Source organism: Gorilla gorilla, chromosome 20 (genome assembly GCF_029281585.2).
Source record: "Gorilla gorilla gorilla isolate KB3781 chromosome 20, NHGRI_mGorGor1-v2.1_pri, whole genome shotgun sequence".
NCBI lineage: Eukaryota > Metazoa > Chordata > Mammalia > Primates > Hominidae > Gorilla > Gorilla gorilla.
In genome coordinates this window covers 56497755-56513778 of record NC_073244.2, presented here as the reverse complement: position 1 = coordinate 56513778, position 16024 = coordinate 56497755, and the positions used below count along the sequence as shown (strand labels likewise).

General features: G+C 53.2%; 2 protein-coding genes across 3 annotated transcripts in view; both read right to left on the bottom strand.

Annotated features, from left to right (window-relative positions):
* The window catches only part of RELB (RELB proto-oncogene, NF-kB subunit), a 38614-nt gene extending 31579 nt beyond the window's left edge, over nucleotides 1-7035 (bottom strand). The window contains exons 1-2 of the mRNA XM_055369712.2: nucleotides 6798-7035; nucleotides 5487-5534 (exon numbers count right to left, since the gene is read on the bottom strand). Of these exons, the coding sequence (XP_055225687.1) occupies nucleotides 5487-5534; nucleotides 6798-6903 (154 nt within the window). The 5' untranslated portion in view covers nucleotides 6904-7035. The remainder of the gene's footprint in view (nucleotides 1-5486; nucleotides 5535-6797) is intronic.
* Nucleotides 7036-15153: 8118 nt separating this feature from the next.
* Nucleotides 15154-16024, bottom strand: part of CLPTM1 (CLPTM1 regulator of GABA type A receptor forward trafficking) — a 35715-nt gene continuing 34844 nt past the window's right edge. For both annotated transcript variants that reach the window (XM_055369710.2, XM_004060938.5), the window contains exon 14: nucleotides 15154-15884. In XM_055369710.2, coding sequence (XP_055225685.1) covers nucleotides 15598-15884 — 287 coding nt within the window. In that variant the 3' untranslated portion in view covers nucleotides 15154-15597. The remainder of the gene's footprint in view (nucleotides 15885-16024) is intronic.

Below are 16024 nucleotides of genomic sequence, written 5' to 3'. Positions count from 1 at the left end.
AAGTCACTTGAACTGGGAAAATCCTTCTTAGGCATCTGTGCTGGATGAACCTGGGGACCCAAAGACAGAGTTAGACTTTGGACCCTCCAGAGGCTCCCGGGCTGTAGGGGGAGACTGAGTCCTGGGCGGCTGTGGCTGGAGCTCTGGGTTCACTGCCTCTGTTCAAATCCTGGCTCTGCAACTTGCTAGTTGTGGGGCCATAAGCCTATTACTTCACCTTTTTGTGCCTTGGCTTCTTCATCTGTAAAATGGGCACAATAATAATGCCTACCTTGTTGGGCTAAGATACTTTTATTTAATATTTTATTTTATTTTATTTATTTTTATTTTTTTGAGACGGAGTCTTGCTCTGTCACCCAGGCTAGGGTGCAGTGGCACAATCTTGGCTCACTGCAACCTCTGCCTCCTGGGTTCAAGTGATTCTCCTGTCTCAGCCTCCCGAGTAGCTGGGATTACAGGTGCACACCACCACACCCGGCTTTTTTTTTTTTTTTTTTTTTTTTTAAGTAGAGACGGGGTTTTACTATGTTAGTCAGGCTAGTCTCGATCTCCTGACCTCATGATCCGCGCACCTTGGCCTCCTAAAGTGCTGGGATTACAGGCGTGAGCCACCACGCCCGGCCTATTTTCTATTTTTTGAGATGGAGTCTTGCTCTGTCACCCAGGCTGGAGTACAGTGGTGCATTCTTGGCTCACTGCAACCTCTGCCTCCTGGGTTCTAGTGATTCTCCTGCCTCAGCCTCCTGAGTAGCTGGGATTACAGTCTCGTACCACCATGCCCGGCTAATTTTTGTACTTTTAGTAGAGACGGGGTTTCACCATGTTGGCCAGGCTGGTCTCGAACTCCTGGCCTCAAGTGACCTACCCACCTCAGCCTCCCAAAGTGCTGGGATTACAGGTGTGAGCCACCACGCCTGGCCATGGGCATGATTTTAGAGCATGGAGTGTAGAGTCACATAGAGTTGATTTGAATCTCAGCTGTTATTCACTGGCTGTGCAGCCTTGGGCAAGTCACTTACCGTCTCTGAGCTTCCTCTACAAAATGAGGTCTGAGCTCCTACCTCAGGAACTAACATGAGGATTCAGAATCACACAGGTAAACTACTTAGTGCAGGTTCTGACCACGTGACATCTTCCAGAAAGCTTAGTTAATATTATTATTATCTCAAGTCCTCTATTAGCCAGGAAATTATTCAAGTTTCTGCTCAAATAGCAGTTCCTCCCTTACCCCCAACGTGGACTTGCCACCATTCAGGGGCAGCCAGGATGGGCCATGTGAGAGCAGATGTGAGAGCAGGAAATTGACTATGTATGTGCTGCCTCAGCCTTTGCACAGGCTGGTCTCTGCCTGAATGCTCTTCCCCCAGTTCTTTGCATGGCGTGACTTCCTCCTCCTCCATCTTCAGTTCCTTGGTCAAACGTCACATCCTAGACAGCTCTTCCCTGACCATTTTATCCAAGAGAGTCCCCTTATCCCCCACTCCAGTCCCTCAAAGTCAGGTGCCTTTGTTTTATCATTTTCTTCTTTTTTTTTTTTCAGATGGAGTTTTGCTGTTGTCACCCAGGCTGGAGTGCAATGATGCAATCTCAGCTCAGCACAACCTCCGCCTCGCAGGTTCAAGTGATTCTCCTGCCTCAGCCTCCTGAGTAGCTGGGATTACAGGCCAACACACCCCGCTAATTTTCGTATTTTTAGTAGAGATGAGGTTTTGCCACATTGGTCAGGCTGGTCTTGAACTCCTGACCTCAGGTGATCCACCCACCTCGGCCTCCCAAAGTGCTGGGATTACAGGCATGAGCCACCACACCCAGCCTGTTTTATCATTTTCATGGCGCTGATGAAGATGTCACATGACCTCACATTACACTGACTCATACCTGTCTCCTATAGACTGGGAGCATTGAAGAGTGGGAATAATGTCTGTTTCTCCTCGTTGTATCCCCAGGGTCCAGCATATGTCTGGCCCTTCACAATGAAGGGGATTTTCTCGCTGGGCACAGTGGCTCATGCCTGTAATGCACTTTGAGAGGCCGAGGTGGCTGGATCAGTGGAGGTCAGGATTTTGAGACAAGCCTGGCCAACGTGGTGAAACCCTGTTTCTCTAAAAGTACGAAAATCAGCTGCGTGTGGTGGCACACTCCTGGAATCCCAGCTGTTTGAGAGGCTGAGGCAGGAGGATGGCTTGAACCCGGGAGTCAGAGGTTGCAGTAAGCCTAGATCACGCCACCGCACTCCAGTGTAGGCGACAGAATGAGACTCTGCCTCCAAAAACAAAAAGGAAATTTTCCTACCCATTCTATCTCACTAGTTCTCATCTCCCCACCCTGCTGTTAAATATCATTGACCCCAAGGTTTCTTCATAGCCCTTATCACATTTTATAATCCCGTATTTAACTTATTGTTTACGTGTCTGCCTCCTCATCTAGGTAGGGAACCCCAGGGCCAGGCCTGTCCTCAGCACTGCTCGGCACAAGGCCAGGTACAGAACAGGCGCATAATAAATATTTATTGAATGGATGACATCAGAAATAACTCTCATTTGAAACCAAAGATCTAGGTCTTGGACCAGAAAAGTCTCAGCCTTGGCCGGGCGCGGTGGCTCATGCCTGTAATCCCAGCACTTTGGGAGGCCAAGGCAGGCAGATCGCTTGAGGCCAGGAGTTCCAGACCGGCCTGGCCAACATGGCAAAACCCCGTCTCTACTAAAAATACAAAAATTAGTTGGACATGGTGGCACACGCCTATAATCTCAGCTACTCGGGAGGCTGAGGCAGGAGAATCACTTGAACCTGGAGGCGGAGGTTGCAGTGAGCCAAGATTATGACACTACACTCCAGGCTGGGTGACAGAGCGAGACTCTGTCTCAAAAAAAAGAAAAGTCTCAGCCTTGTTCCTGCCCAGGACCACCGCTTGGGCAGTGTCTGTCACTGATGCCATCCTCCCTAAACTCGCAGACCTGTTGGGGAACCGGCCTCACTTCTTCAATGGCCAAGCCAGAACTTGGGTCCATCCCAAGATTATATCTCCAGAGAAAGGCCCAGACCCAGCTAACTGGAGCCACTGAGTATTCAGAAAAACAGGACTATCCCTGCCCTCCAAATCCCGGCAAATGTATATAAGAAAAAATGTCATAATTTGGTTGAGATTCTGCATTTCCTTGGGCAGCACTGAATTTTGGCTGGGGGACTTTATAGACTAGTAGTTCTAGGCATCTCTTGGGAGCTTGCTAAAAATGCAAATAATTTCTCATCCCAAACCTACTGAATCAGAAACTGGAGAGGTGGGGCCTGACATTATGGTTTTTTGTTTTTTTTCCTGAGACGGAGGCTCTTGCTCTGTCACCCAGGCTGGAGTGCAGTGGCACGATCCCGGCTCACTGCAACTTCCGCCTCCCGGGTTCAAGTGATTCTCCTGCCTCAGCCTCCCAAGTAGCTGGGATTACAGGTGCCCGCCACCACGCCTGGCTAATTTTTTTTGTATTTTTAGTAGAGATGGGGTTTCAACATATTGGCCAGGCTGGTCTTGAACTCCTGACCTTGTGATCTGCCTGTCTCGACCTCCCAAAGTGCTGGGATTACAGGAGTGAGCCACCACGGCCGGCTGTTTTTTTTTTTGTTTGTTTGTTTGAGATGGAGTTTAGCTCTTGTTGCCCAGGCTGGAGTGCAATGCCATGATCTCGGCTCACAGCAACCTCCACCTCCCAGGTTCAAGTGATTCTCCTGCCTCAGCCTCCTGAATATTTGGGATTACAGGCATGCGCCACCACGCCCAGCTAATTTTGTATTTTTAGTAGAGACGGTGTTTCTCCATGTTGGTCAGCCTGGTCTCGAACTCCCGACCTCAGGTGATTCGCCTACCTCGGCCTCCCAAAGTGCTGGGATTACAGGCACGAGCCACCACACCAGGCGACATTATGTTTTAACTAGCACTATGGATGATTCTGACGCACATGGTTTAAGAACCACTGTCTGGCCGGGCACGGTGGCTCCCGCCTGTAATCCCAGCACTTTGGGAGGCCGAGGAGGGCTGATCATTTGAGGTCAGGAGTTCGAGACCAGCCTGACCAACATGGAGAAACCCCATCTCTACTAAAAATACAAAAAATTAGCTGAGCGTGGTGGCACATGACTGTAATCCCAGCTACTTGGGAGGCTGAGGCAGGAGAATTGCTTGAACCTGAGAGGCGGAGGTTGCAGTGAGCTGAGATCACGCCATTGTACTCCAGCCTCGGCAACAGGAATGAAACTCCGTCTCAAAAAAAAAAAAGAACCACTGTCTGGCCAGGCGAGGTGGCTCACACCTGTAATCCCAGCACTTTGGGAGGCTGAGGCGGGCGGATTACCTGAGGTCAGGAGTTCAAGACCAGCCTGGCCAACATGGTGAAACCCCATCTCTACTAAAGACACAAAGTGGGGTGTGGTGGTGGGTGCCTGTAATCCCAGCTACTCAGGAGGCTGAGGCAGGAGAATTGCTGAACCCGGGAGGTGGAGATTGCAGTGAGTCAAAATCGCATCAATGTACTCCAGCCTGGGTGACACAGTGAGACTCTGTCTCAAAAAAAAAAAAAAGAAAAAACACAAAAAACAAAAAAAAAACACACACACACCAAAAATGAACCACTGTTATAGACTGTCTAGTAATAATAATTATTATCGTTATTATTATTATACCACTAACAGTTAACACTTACTGAACCCTTACTGTGTGCCAGATACTGCTTGGAAAGTGTACCTGTATCAATTCATTGAATACTCTCAATTTCCCTGAAAGAGAGGCACTGTTATTCTGTCCATCTTACAGATGAGGAAAACTGAGGCCTGAACTGGGGAACTGACTTGCTGACATTCACACAGGGAGGGGCGATGACAGCAGTATGTAAACCCCAGCTCCAAAGCCCGGGATGGCAGTGATTACCTTCTGCTAAGCCACAGTGAATCTCTAAAGAAGCCTTTGCTCATGGATAGGTGGTTAGTTTTACCTGTCACGCTTTTTTTTTTTTTTTTTTTTGAGTCGGAGTCTCGCTCTGTCTCCCAGGCTGGAGTGCAGTGGTGCGATCTTGGCTCACTGCAAGCTCCGCCTCCCAGGTTCACGCCATTCTTCTGCCTCAGCCTCCGGAGTAGCTGGGACTACAGACGCCCGCCACCACGCCCGGCTAATTTTTTTTTTGTATTTTTAGTAGAGACGGGGTTTCACCGTGTTAGCCAGGATGGTCTCGATCTCCTGACCTCGTGATCCGTCCGCCTCGGCCTCCCAAAGTGCTGGGACTACAGGCGTGAGCCACCGCGCCCGGCCACCTGTCACGCTCTTAACAGTCCAAGAGGTAAGAAAACCTAGGGGGCCCATCTCAACTGGCAGGGAGGGATGCACCCTGTAAGGGGAAAGCTGAGGTGGACCTCGTGAACCCCCAAACAGAGACATCTCTGTGGGGTCCTCCCAACCTCATCCTGCATGAGCGAGTGGGCAGGAACTGTGGAGGGCTGCTCACCTGTGCTCCTGGAAACGGCGAGCGAGAGTGAGGAGAGGTCGGGGGACCCTGCAGAGAAGGAGAAACGTCTCAGGAGGTGATGGGGGGCAGCCAGAGGACCAGAGAATATCCCAAGGAAGCCCCACCCCTTCCTCTTCTAGCCCTTCCCCTCTGGATCAGGCCCCTCGCTGACTGCCCCCCTGCGTCTGGCCAGGCTTACCAGCTAAATCATGGACAGGTCCTGGCCTTTAGTTTCTGTGGTTCGCCCCACCCTTCATCACACTCAGGGCCCGCTCCTTTTCTCCCTTAAAGTTGGGCCTGGAGGGGACCCCATCTCAATCTCAGTTTAAAAAGTCCCCATTCCCGCTGGGCGCAAGGGCTCACACCTGTAATCCCAGCACTTTGGGAGGCCGAGGCGTGCGGATCACCTGAGGTCAGAAGTTCGAGGCCAGTCTGACCAGCATGGTGAAACCCCGTCTCTACTAAAAATACAAAAATTAGCCGGGTGTGGTGGCTGGCACCTGTAATTCCAGCTACTTGGGGGGCTGAGGCAGGAGAATTGCTTGAGCCCGGGAGGCAGAGGTTGCAGTGAGCCTAGATCGTGCCACTGAACTCCAGCCTGGGCGACAGAGCGAGACTCCATCTCAAAAGAAAAAAACAAAAAACAAATAAACAAAAAACATCCTCCTGTCAGGGTCAGACCACTTTTTATTTTTTCAATGTCAAGGCCCCGCTTCTCCGTCTGGAGGCAAGCCCCACCCCCTCCTCATTCTCTGTGTCAGGCCCTGCCCTGCTTTTTTGGGTAACAGGCCCTTCCCCTCCACTCGGCCAGAGTCAGGCCCCGCCCCTTCCCCTTCTTTCGGCCAACTCAGGCCCCGCCCCCTTCCTGCCCTCACGGCCAGGCCCCGCCCCCTCACCCCTCAGCGTAGGGCACTGCTTCCTTTTTTGAGTCAGGCCCGGCCCTCTTCTCATAGTCCGGGTCGGATCCCGCCCCTCTTCTCCCTCTCTGGGCCCGGCCCCGCCCCGATTCCGCCCAAGAGCAGCTTTCGCTCCGCCTTCTCTGAGTCAGGCCACGCCCCCTTCTTTGCCTCAGGGTCAGGCCCCGCCCCCTCTCACTCTACAGCGGGACGCCTCGCTCGAACCTCGGGCCGTACCCCCTCATCACCCTCTGCCTCCTTCCTACGCCCTAATACAGTGTCTCAGGAACCCTCACTCTGCCCCCGCGAAACCCTTAGACTCCCATAGGAACCCCCAAACTACTCCGGGACCGCCAGAATCCCCGCATCTCCAGCCCCGCCCCAGACCCCTCTCCTGAACCCCAGCTCCGCTTACCTAAGGCCCCCAGCTCCGGCGCAGCCGGCGGTCTGGCGACGCGGCGACTCGGCATGGCCCGGCCAGTGGGGACGGACGGCCCAGAGGCTGGCCCAGACCGAAGCATGCACGCGGGCAGGCCGGGCGGCCGGGAGGCACGGTCTGGTGGACGATCGCGGGTCGGACGAGCGGCGCAAGGGCTGGGGCCGCAGGCCGGGCAGGACGCGCGGCGCCCGGGGCTGCGCGGGGCGCGGGGCCGGGCCGGGCGGGCGGCGGGCGGGGGCGGGGCGGCGGAATTCCCCGGCGCTGCCGGCCTGCGCGCCCATTGGTCTGCACCCCGCCGTGACGTCACGCCTGGGGAACGGGAAAACCCCCACGCGTCACGTGATCGCGGGGGCGGGGCCGGCCGGGAAAGGGAGGCTGGGCGCTCAGGAGGGGTTGGGCAGGCGTCGCTGCCCATTGCTCTGGACGAGACAACTGAGGCCTAATTCGGGCCATCACGCCTTACCCATTGAGCAAGCTGGCAAACTGAGCCGCTCCCCGCTTTGGTCTCCCAGTGGGACTTGAACCTGCCGTTTCTCAGGCTGGAAGGGGAGCTTCAGGATCGAGAGGTTGCCAGGGCTCTACACCTGCCATCCATAATAATATTTCGGAAACCTCCAAGGTCTCGCTACACCTCAGTTTCCTCAACCGTAAATTGAGGATAAAGATATTTAAGGAACGTTTAAAGCTAGCGTGTCAGCTTCAGAATTTATGTTTTGTGCATTGTTGTAACCCCAACGCCTAGACCAGCGCCTGGAACACCGTAGGTGCCCAATAAATGTTTATTGGAGGCCGGGCGCGGTGGTTCATGCCTGTAATCTCAGCATTTTGGGAGGCCGAGGCAGGCATATCACGAGGTCAGGATTTCGAGACCATCCTGACCAACATGGTGAAATCCCATCTCTGCTAAAAATACAAAAATTAGCTGGGCGTGTTGGTGTGCGCCTGTAATGCCAGCTACTCCGGAGGCTGAGGCAGGAGAATCGCTTGAACCTGGGAGGCGGAGGTTGCAGTGAGCCAAGATCGTGCCACTGCACTCCAGCCTGGGCAACAGAGCGAGACTCCCATCTCAAAAAAAAAAAAGTTTATTGGATGAATGCATGGATGTTTTATTTATTGGTTTGTTCCTCCCTGCAGCCCCTGAAAGTTACCCATAAATAGCCCAGAGCACTTTGAGCTCAAAAGCTCAGTTATTCAGTCTGCGAATGGCAGCAGTGTAGCCTCCGTATACATCCTGAGCTGTGTGCCTAAACCCTGAGCTCATCCCTCGCACCAGCGCCAGAAGCATATGATAGGATTATTGCAGAAGAGACTCAGGCTGAAAGAGGGGCAGCCATTTGGCTAGATCACATTCCTAAGCCTCTCATATTCCTGAGAACGACTAGGTGATCTTTTAGGTTCTAACTTGGATACCAGGCACTCTCAGACCACAGATGCAGGGTTTGTTGTCTTTCCTTTGCTTGTATAAAATTTGGGTGTTCTGGCTAGGCACGGTGGCTCACACCTGTAACCCCAATACTTTGGGAGGCCGAGGCAGGAGGATTGCTTGAGCCTGGGAGGTTGAGGCTGCAGTGAGCTGTGATGACGCTATTGCACTCCAGCCTGGGTGACAGAGTGAGACCTTGTCTCAAAAAGAAAAAGAAATAACTCTGTAAGTTGAATGTTCACAACAATTGTGTGAAGTATACGGTGTTATTGATCCCCACATAGCAGATGAGAAAACTGAAACCCGGCGAAATTAATTTCTCCAAGGTCACACAAATTAATATGACACAAATTTTTAAAACATAAAATTCTTAGAACAGGGCCTGGCACATGTGGGTGCTATATACAAATGTGAACTTTTTTTTTTTTTTTTTGAGGCAGGGTGTCACTCTGTCACCGAGGTTGGAGTGCAGTGGCAGGAACATGGTTCACCACAGCCTCAACCTCCTGGACTAAGGGGATCCTCTCACCTCAGCCTCCAGAGTAGCTGGGACTACAGGCACACACCACCGCATCTGGCTAATGTTTTCTTTTCTTTTCTTTCTTTTTTTTTTTTTTTGAGAGATGGAGTCTCGCTCTGTCACCCAGGCTGCAGTGCAGTGGTGCGATCTCAGCTCACTGCAATCTCTGCCTCCCGGGTTCAAGTGATTCTCCTGCCTCAGCTTCCCAAGTAGCTGGGACTACAGGCATGAGCCACTGTGCCCAGCCTGTTTTCTATTTTTGTAGAGAGAGGATCTGTTGCTCAGGCTGAGCCAGTGCACCTGGCCAGAGGGCAACTAACTATTAACATCATCTTATTTAATACTCATGACCGTCCTATTATTAGACCCACTTTACAGACGGGAAACTGAAGCTCAGAGAGATGAAGTCAGTTGCCTGAGGCCACACAGCTGGTGAGCTGGGACCACAGGTGTGCGCCACCATGCCTGGCCTAATTTTTGTGTTTTTAGCAGAGATGAGGTTTCACCATGTTGCCCAAGCTGGTCTCAAACTCCTGGGTTCAAGCGAGCTGCCTACCTCAGCCTCCCAAAGTGCTGGGACTACATTTCTTTCTTTCTTTTTTTTTTTTTTTAGTAGAGATGGGGTTTCACCATGTTGGCCAGGCTGGTCTTGAACTCCTGACCTCAGGTGATCCGCCTGTCTCGGCCTCCCAAACTGCTGGGATTACAGTCATGAGCCACTGTGCCCAGCCCTATTTCTTTCTTTTTTTTTTTTTGTTGAGACGGAGTCTTGCTCTGCCACCCAGGCTGGAGTGCAGTGGCACGATCTCGGCTCACTGCAAGCTCCGCCTCCTGGGTTCATGCCATTCTCCTGCCTCAGCCTCCCGAGTAGCTGGGACTACAGGCGCCCGCCACCACGCCTGGCTAATTTTTTGTAGTTTTAGTAGAGACGGGGTTTCACCGTGTTAGCCAGGATGGTTTCGATCTCCTGACCTCGTGATCCGCCTGCCTCTGCCTCCCAAAGTGCTGGGATTACAGGCGTGAGCCACCACACCCGGCCTTCTTTCTTTTATTTAAGACATGGGATTTTGCTGTTGCCCAGGCTGATCTTGACCTCCTAGCCTCAAGTGATCCTTCTGCCCGAACCTCCCAAAGCGCTGGGATTACAGGCGTGAGCCACTGTGCCTGGCTCTTCAATTTACAGTTATTACACACAGCGTAACAGTGTCAGGCACTGCTCTAAAAGCTAGGGACATAGCAAGGCACACAGCAGACAAAAAGCCCTTGCCATCAAGAAAATCCAAGTGAGGAGACAGATGGAAAACAGATAAGCAAATATTATGTCTGATGATGATGGCAATATTACAGGATAGAGCAGGATAAAGAGAAGGAGTTCGGAGGATAGTTTGGGTTAGGAAGATCAGGGTCTGAGAGGTGCCATTTGAACAGGGAGTCAAAGGAGGTGAGGGATTCATGTGGATATCTGGGGGAGAGTGTTCAAAGCACAGGGGCTAGCACATGCAAAGGCCCTGTGGTAGGAACATGCATGGCATGCTTAAGGAATAGCAAGAAGGCTGGTGCAGAGTGACTAACAGGAAAGGGGTAGAGATGAGGGCAGAGTGATGGACCAGTAAGGTGACGAGGACACTGAATAATATTAAATGTAATGGATGAAGCCAACCACATGCAGCACTTACACTACTGCTTGGCTTATGATAAGGATGACAAATAGCAGCTCCAATTGTTATAGGACCAGAAGCTCTCCTGATTCCTCTCTGCCTCTTGCCAATCCCAGGCCTCAAAAATGTTTGTTGAGGCTGGGTGCAGTGGCTCATGCCTGTAATCCCAGCACTTTGGGAGGCCAAGGCAGGCAGATCACCTGAGGTCAGGAGTTCAAGACCAGCCTGGCCAACGTGGTGAAACCCCGTCTCTACTAAAAATACAAAACTAGCTGGGTGTGGCGGCATGTGCCTGTAGTCCCAGCTACTAGGGAGGCTGAGGCAGGATGATCGCTTGAACCCAGGAAGCGGAGGCTGCAGTGAGCCGAGATCATGCCACTGCACTCCAGCCTAGGTGACAGAGTGAGATTGTCTCAAAAAAAAAAAAAAAAAAGGTTTGCTGAATGACTAAAAGGACATGTCAGGGCCAGGCACGGTGGCTCATGTCTGTAATCCCAACACTTTGGGAGGCTGAGGCAGGCAGATCACCTGAGGTCAGGAGTTCAAGACCAGCCTGGCCAACATGGTGAAACCCCATGTCTACTAAAAATACAAAAATTAGCTGGTGTGGTGGCAGGCACCTATAATTCCAGCTATTCAGGAGGCTGAGGCAGGAGAATCACTTGAACCCAGGAGGCGGAGGTTGCGGTGAAGTGAGATCGTGCCACTGCACTCACTCCAGCCTGGGTGACAGTGACTCCATCTCAAAAAAAACACAAATAAATAAAAAGGGGCCAGGCACGGTGGCTCACGTCTGTAATCCCAGCACTTTGTGAGGCTGAGGAGGGTGGATCATGAGGTCAGGAGTTTGAGACCAGCCTGACCAACATGGTAAAACACCATCTCTACTAAAAATACAAAAATTAGCTGGACGTGGTGGAGCACTCCTGTAATCCCAGCTACTCAGGAGGCTGAAGTAGAAGAATTGCTTGAACCTGGGAGGCAGAGCTTACAGTGAGCCGAGATCACGCCACTGCACTCCAGCCTGGGTGGCAGAGCAAGACTTTGTCTCAATAAATAAATAAATAAATAAATAAATAAATAAAGGATAGCCAGGCGCCGTGGCTCATGCCTGTAATCTCAGCACTGTGGGAGGCCGAGGCAGGCAGATCACTTGAGGTCAGGAGTTCGAGACCAGCCTGACCAATATGGTGAAATGTGAAACTCTGTCTCTACTAAAAATACAAAAGTTAGCTGGGCTTGGTAGCAGGTGCCTGTAGTCCCAGCTACTCAGGAGGCTGAGACAGGAGAATTGCTTGAACTCGACAGGCGAAGGCTGCAGTGAGCCGAGATCATGCAACTGCACTCCAGCCTGAGCAACAGAGCGAGACTCCATCTCAAAAAAAAAAAAAAAAAGTAAATAAATAAAAATAAAAATTAAAAAGGACATGTCAGATATCCTCAGCGCTCAGGATTTCTGCTGGGCTGTGAGCCCCATGACGGCAGGTCTGGGTCTGTCTTGGTCCTGGCTGTATACACAAAACACCCCAGCACACAGCACTACCCAGGGGCAGGGTTCAGCTGTTACATTTGTTGACTGCTTGTCACAGTCTCCAGTGTCTGAATATGAGCCCCACCGAGGTCCACACTTCTGGATGTGTCCATGTGTCTGGGAAAGTGAATGTTGGGGTTGTTCAACATGCACTCATTAAATATTCCTGGCGTGGCTTCTCTCTGTTTGGCCCTATGCTGGGGACACAGCAGTGATCAAGACAGGTCTGGCTATGTCCTCACGGGGCTCCATCCAGTGGAAGAGACCAACCTGTCCCCAGTGATGACTCACAGTGGGCAGGGCTGCCATGAGAGACCCCAGAGAACTTGGCAGTCAGGGAGGGCTTCCTACAGGAGTGAGCATTGGAGCCACAGCTTGGAGGACACATGGGTAAGATAAAGAAGGGATGAGCCAGCTGTGATGGCTCAGGCCTGTAATCCCAGCACTTTGGGAGGCCCAGCTGGGAGGACTGCTTGAGGCCAGGAGTTTGAAACCAGCTTTGGCAACATCGAGAGACCCCAACTCTACAAAATTTAAAAATTACGCAGGCGGCCAGGTGCGGTGGCTCACACTTGTAATCCCAGCACTTTGGGAGGCCGAGGCAGGTGGATCACAAGGTCAGGAGTTCGAGACCAGACTGGCCAAGATGGTGAAACCCTGTCTCTACTAAAAATACAAACATTAGCCGGGTGTGGTGGTGGGTGCCTGTAATCCCAGCTACTCAGGAGGCTGAGGCAGAAGAATCACTTGAACCCGGGAGGTGGAGGTTGCAGTGAGCCGAGATCGTGCCACTGCACTCCAGCCTGGGCAACAAGAGTGAGACTCCATCTCAAAAAATAATAATAATAAATAAAAATACAAAATAAATAAATAAATAATTACGCAGGCGTAGTGGCACTTGCCTGTGGTCCTAGGTAGTTGGGAGGCTGAGGCAGGAGGATCGCTTGAGCCAGCAGGTCAAGGCTGCAGGGCTGTGACTGTGCCACTGCACTCCAGCCTGGGGGACAACGCACGACTCTCTCAAATAAAAAAAGAAGTGGACAGGGGTTGTGTGCCTGGGGGCAGGATCCAGGTAGGGGGAAGACCAGGCTGGATGCAGGGGTTAATAAGTGTCCCCATCACCAAGGTCTCAGTCCCCAGTAAGGAGCCTGAGCTTTCTCCTGAGGTCACTGTGCACCCACAGTAGGTTCTGAGCAAGGGCTGGGCAGGGTCAGGTTTGTGCTTTAGTAGAATAAACTATAAAGTTTCCTCTAGCTGGGCCGGGCATGGTGGTTCATGTCTGTAATCCCAGCACTTTGAGAGGATGAGGTGGGCAGATTGCTTGAGGTCGAGACCAGCCTGGCCAACATGGCGAAATCCCGTCTCTATTAAAAATACAAAAAATTAGCCAAGCGTGGTGGTGCATGTCTGTAATCCTAGCTACTCAGGAGGCTGAGACAGGAGAATCACTTGAACCCAGGAGGCAGAGGTTGCAGTGAGCTGAGATCCTACCACTACACTACAGCCTGGGCAACAGAGCAAGACTCTGTCTCAAAGAAAAAAAAGAGTTTCCTCTAGCTGCTAGCTAGAGTGTGAATGGGATGTGGGGAGGGCAGGACCGGGACAGGGGACCAGACGGAACACTGAGCAAGACCACCACAGGGTAAGGAGGGGCATGGAGCAGGTGGAGCAGGTGGTCCCAATGAAGAGGTGAGACCCCCAGGGAGTTGTGGGGGTAGCTGATGGGCCTTGTCAAAGGCTTGGGCGTGGAACTGTGAGAGGAGGAAGAGCCAGGGGTGACGAGACCAGGGAGTCCAGGTGGCTGGAGAGCCCACCAGTCTCAAGGGGCTGCAGAGCCCTGTACCTCTGGGGTTCCTAGGAGCCTGTCAGTCAGGCCATGGTGCAGAGCCTGGGGTTCCTCCTAGGGCACCGGGGATCCATGGAATGGTATAGAGTTGGGGGGCGGGTAATGGAGACCCATGGCTGCCTTGAGGGATGGGAGACTGCCATGGCCTGTGGACCTGTGGTGTGGGGCTCTGAGGGTGCCATCGTCTCCCTGGGGCCTCATGGATCCCCTGACTGGCTCTGCAATACGGGGTGGCAGCTGGAGCCTGAAGGAACCTGGTGTGGTCCTCAGCGTTGGGCCCCCTATCCCAGAAGCGTTGCTGAGACCACCCCCCAAAACAGTAAACCTGGGAATGTAGGGTTCCCACCCCTCAGAACACAGAGGCCTCACTCAGCTCACCTATCCAGTGGGCGAAGAGTCCCAGCACCAGGGGCTGGGATGGGAAGTCCAACTCATGCCACCTCTGTTGTCAGCACAGGCAGCCCCGGGGATGTGAACCCCAACACTCACAGAGTGCTACAGCCAGCCAGCCAGGTGCCACTCAGGCCGGCTGAGCCTTCACCCACATGCTCCCCAAAATTGGGAGTGAGTGGGTATCAGCGCAAAAAGCCAAGGGCACACATTTAGCGTGCCCCAACTGCTGTGCTGAGGCCTCAGGGTGGCAGGTGCTCATGGCGACCCGGCTGAAAGCTGTACTTGGCCCTGCCTGGTGGTGTCGGGTTAGGAGACATTCAGCGGGCACATGGGAGGCTCCAGCCTGCGCCCAGCAGGGGCAGCTGGCAGGAAAGGGTATAGAGCAGCGAGCTCCCTGCAAGCAGCTTCCCCAGCAATCTGAAATGAGGCCAGTTAATGAAATCTCAGAGGGCTGGTGGGAGGGCGAGAAGTGAGGAAGAGGCCTGGCCTGGCGGGTATGGCTTTTTTTTTTTTTTTTTTTTTTTTGAGATGGAATCTTGCTCTGTTGCCCAGGCTGGAGTGCAGTGTGTGATCTGGGCTCACTGCAACCTCTGCCTCCCGAGTTCAAATGATTCTCCTGCCTCAGCCTCTCGAGTATCTGTGATTACAGATGCCTGCCAGCATTCCCAATTAATTTTGGTATTTTTAGTAGAGACACGGTTTCACTATGTTGGCCAGGCTGGTCCCAAACTCCTGACCTCAAGTGATCCATCCACTTCAGCCTCCCAAAGTGTTGGGATTATAGGCGTGAGCCACCGCGCCCGGCCAGGTATGGCTCTTGACACAAGGTCACAATCCCCACCTTTACACGTCCCGTACCCTGCAGGTCACTCTCCCGGACCCAGGAAAGCCACCTCATCCCTGTTTGAAGCTGTTCTCCAAGGCAACAGAGGAAGGAAGGCACGAGGAGGAGGGGCAGTGCTGAGTTTAAGTTAAACACCCATATGAATTTATTAAATCCAGACTGTGTTAAAGGGCGGTGGTCTGGGAGGGGGAGTGTGGTAGGGGGACGAGGGACAAGATGATGAACGGCCATGGGCATCCCGTAGGGGGGCCCGGCCCCGCCCCCGCCCAACCCACCCCCTCGGCAACGCTGCATCGGCTTCACGATGATTCCCAGTGGTGCTGGGCTGGCAGGGCGAGATGGCTGGAAACACAGAGGGACAGAGGGACAGACGGCGCCTCCACAAACAAGCCCTGGCCTGCCCCGGCCCCTACGTCACACGCTGGGCCCTGACCTGAGGCGGGCCTCCCACCGCCCCGGCCTGATCTGTCCAGGGAAAGGGCGACAGGGAGGGGAGGCGAGGGGGCCGGGACGCAGGGGTAGTGGTCGCCAGGAGCCGGAGTAGGTGAGGACCAGTTTCGACTAATCCTTTTTCTTGTCCTCTGCTGGCTTTGGAGGGGCTTCCTGGGGCTCGCTGGCAGAGCTGGCCCCCTGGGTGGGCTTGGTGGGCAGGGACGTGGAGGCCTCCTCCCTGGTGGCGGTGGTCGTGGTGAGTGCAGGTGTGGGCGTGAGGGCCCCTGCTGCTGTGGGAACCTCGGCCACGGGGGCGGCAGCTGTGGGGTCTTCTCCACTCATGCCAAACTCGTTGACTCGGGTGGGGTCGACGCGGTAGATCCACCGTTGGTAGAGGTAGATGAAGAAAACCACATCTGGAGAGGGGTGGGAGGCAGTGTGAGGTCGGGCTGGCCCGTCCACAGCCAGGTGGGCCTGGGTGGAGAGGGCGTGATGCAAGGGCAGGGCCGAGCCCCCTCAGACTGAGCACCCCATCTGGGGCCGTGGCACCCCCTCA